This window comes from Anneissia japonica, unplaced genomic scaffold (assembly GCF_011630105.1).
Source record: "Anneissia japonica isolate Jap-2015-1 unplaced genomic scaffold, ASM1163010v1 scaffold287835_len3118868_cov185, whole genome shotgun sequence".
NCBI lineage: Eukaryota > Metazoa > Echinodermata > Crinoidea > Comatulida > Comatulidae > Anneissia > Anneissia japonica.
In genome coordinates this window covers 1860058-1861987 of record NW_022737223.1, presented here as the reverse complement: position 1 = coordinate 1861987, position 1930 = coordinate 1860058, and the positions used below count along the sequence as shown (strand labels likewise).

Sequence of the window (1930 nt, the reverse complement as noted above, 5' to 3'; positions counted from 1 at the left end):
GTTGCAGTTGTGTAATTAACTTGTTTTATATTTTACTGTTATAGTTCACGGTAAGGATCTTTGGAAAGACATTAAAGACCAAAGAGTACCAGTGAAACTTTGTTCGTAATTTTTTGAAGTCTAGTAGTGCACATCCATGAACATAGCCATAACCTTTAATGTACCGAGATGTGAGTCCTTCTGTTTAATTGACTTGGGTACATACAAGTCAAAGATAAAGCGGGAACTGCAAGAGGTCCGACTCTCTCAAGGTTTCGCGGTATCCAGTACTTTTTGAGATATGATTGCGTTTCAACGAAAACCGAAAAGTCGAACCTCTTGCAGTTCTATAATCTTTGATACAAGGTAAAAACAAATCCTTAGGAACCAAAATTTAATTGTTTAATCGATTGATTACTGATTGATTTACCTGTGCATCCAATAACTTCAAATCTTAGACTAACGTGCCATCCCTGATAGCTTAATGGATGAATACGGATGTACTGAGCGTAAACAGGATAAGGCAACACATTGGTGACGGCGGTATTGCGATCGAAATTTCCAGAGAACACCTAAAAATGTGCCCAAAATAGGCAGCATTTGCAAGTAAACGAAGCATATATGAATATTCTGTAAGCGTTAATTAACATTTTTTTATGTAAGTGACGTAATAATTTACGTAGGCCAATTAAAAGGTTTCATGATCTAGAAAGTATCTTGATAACAAATTATATTAAATTCTACTGGACTTGTGTTCATCCCTAGTGACACTGATGTCACAATGTTCAAATTGTATAATGTTGATAATATTTGTTAAAATTTCTACACCTTATATCAAAAAAGCATGGCTAGGCATAACAATGAACCACTATTATAAGGAAAAAAATATTTAAAATATTAAGAATTAACGTTTTTGATGTAATTTAAATATATATTATATGTTCATGTTTATTGTGGGTTTGATTCTGCTGGACTGTTGGTTTGTGCTCCGTAACCAATGTGATACTATATTGTTCAGAAATAATTCTATTTGTTACTCGACTATCATTGTTGATCATACTTAACATTCATTTTTTAATTGTCCCTTTAAAATGATGTTATTTTATGTGCACTTTTCTATATTTATGGTGTTGTTATTGTGCACTACCTGTTTGTGCAGTTGTTTTTAAAACGTAGAATCCCAATTAATCGATTGATATTATCACTGGTTCGATGCAGATAAGGTAAATGCGGAAAGATAATGGCACACAGTACGTCGGCGTTGGCGCCATACGAGGATATTTCTTGCGACCACAAAGCAACGAGCTAACAACGACCATTCAGACTGCCACATACGGTCGGTGTATAGCGCGCACGGCACTCACGTAATAGTGCGGACACGTCGGCCAACTACACCGACGTAGTGTGCACCAGGTTCGAAGAAACTCACTAAAACATCACAATTTGTGGCAAAGACAGGGATCAAATCGGTGCCATCAACACTGTAATAAACATCATAAGACTTTGACCATTGATCATGGTCTTGTCGACCTTGCGTGATCACTCCTGTTATTTGTTTCAAAGCCCCTAGATCAGCTTGTATCCACTGTTTTTGGTCAAGAGTTAATGATACCCAAGCTCCTGGCCAGCCTACAGTGTTCAGTCTACTACGATGAGGCCCATAATTGCTGTTAACTTCACTTGATGCTGTCAAATGTTCAGAAGGAATTGTTCCATCTTCAACTCCAAGCGGACTGGAGCAGGACTCTTAGCATTGTAAAAAAAAAAAAAAAAAAAAAAAAAAAAATTAAATAAAAAAAGAAAAAAAAAAAAACAAAAAAAAAAAAAAAAAAAAAAAAAAAAAAAAAAAAAAAACCAACCTGCACCGGGACCCTAAGGCATCTAGGTTTTTCTGAGATTTCTGTTTTCGTGCTTCATATAGTCCTATATATATATATATATATATACTGTC

The 1930-nt window shown here is 35.2% G+C and overlaps 1 protein-coding gene across 1 annotated transcript in view; it reads right to left on the bottom strand.

The window, feature by feature from the left end:
* LOC117117146 overlaps positions 1 to 1930 on the bottom strand; it is a 38530-nt gene that overhangs the window by 29308 nt on the left and 7292 nt on the right. The window contains exons 4-5 of the mRNA XM_033261356.1: positions 1409 to 1723; positions 410 to 551 (exon numbers count right to left, since the gene is read on the bottom strand). Coding sequence (XP_033117247.1) covers positions 410 to 551; positions 1409 to 1723 — 457 coding nt within the window. The remainder of the gene's footprint in view (positions 1 to 409; positions 552 to 1408; positions 1724 to 1930) is intronic.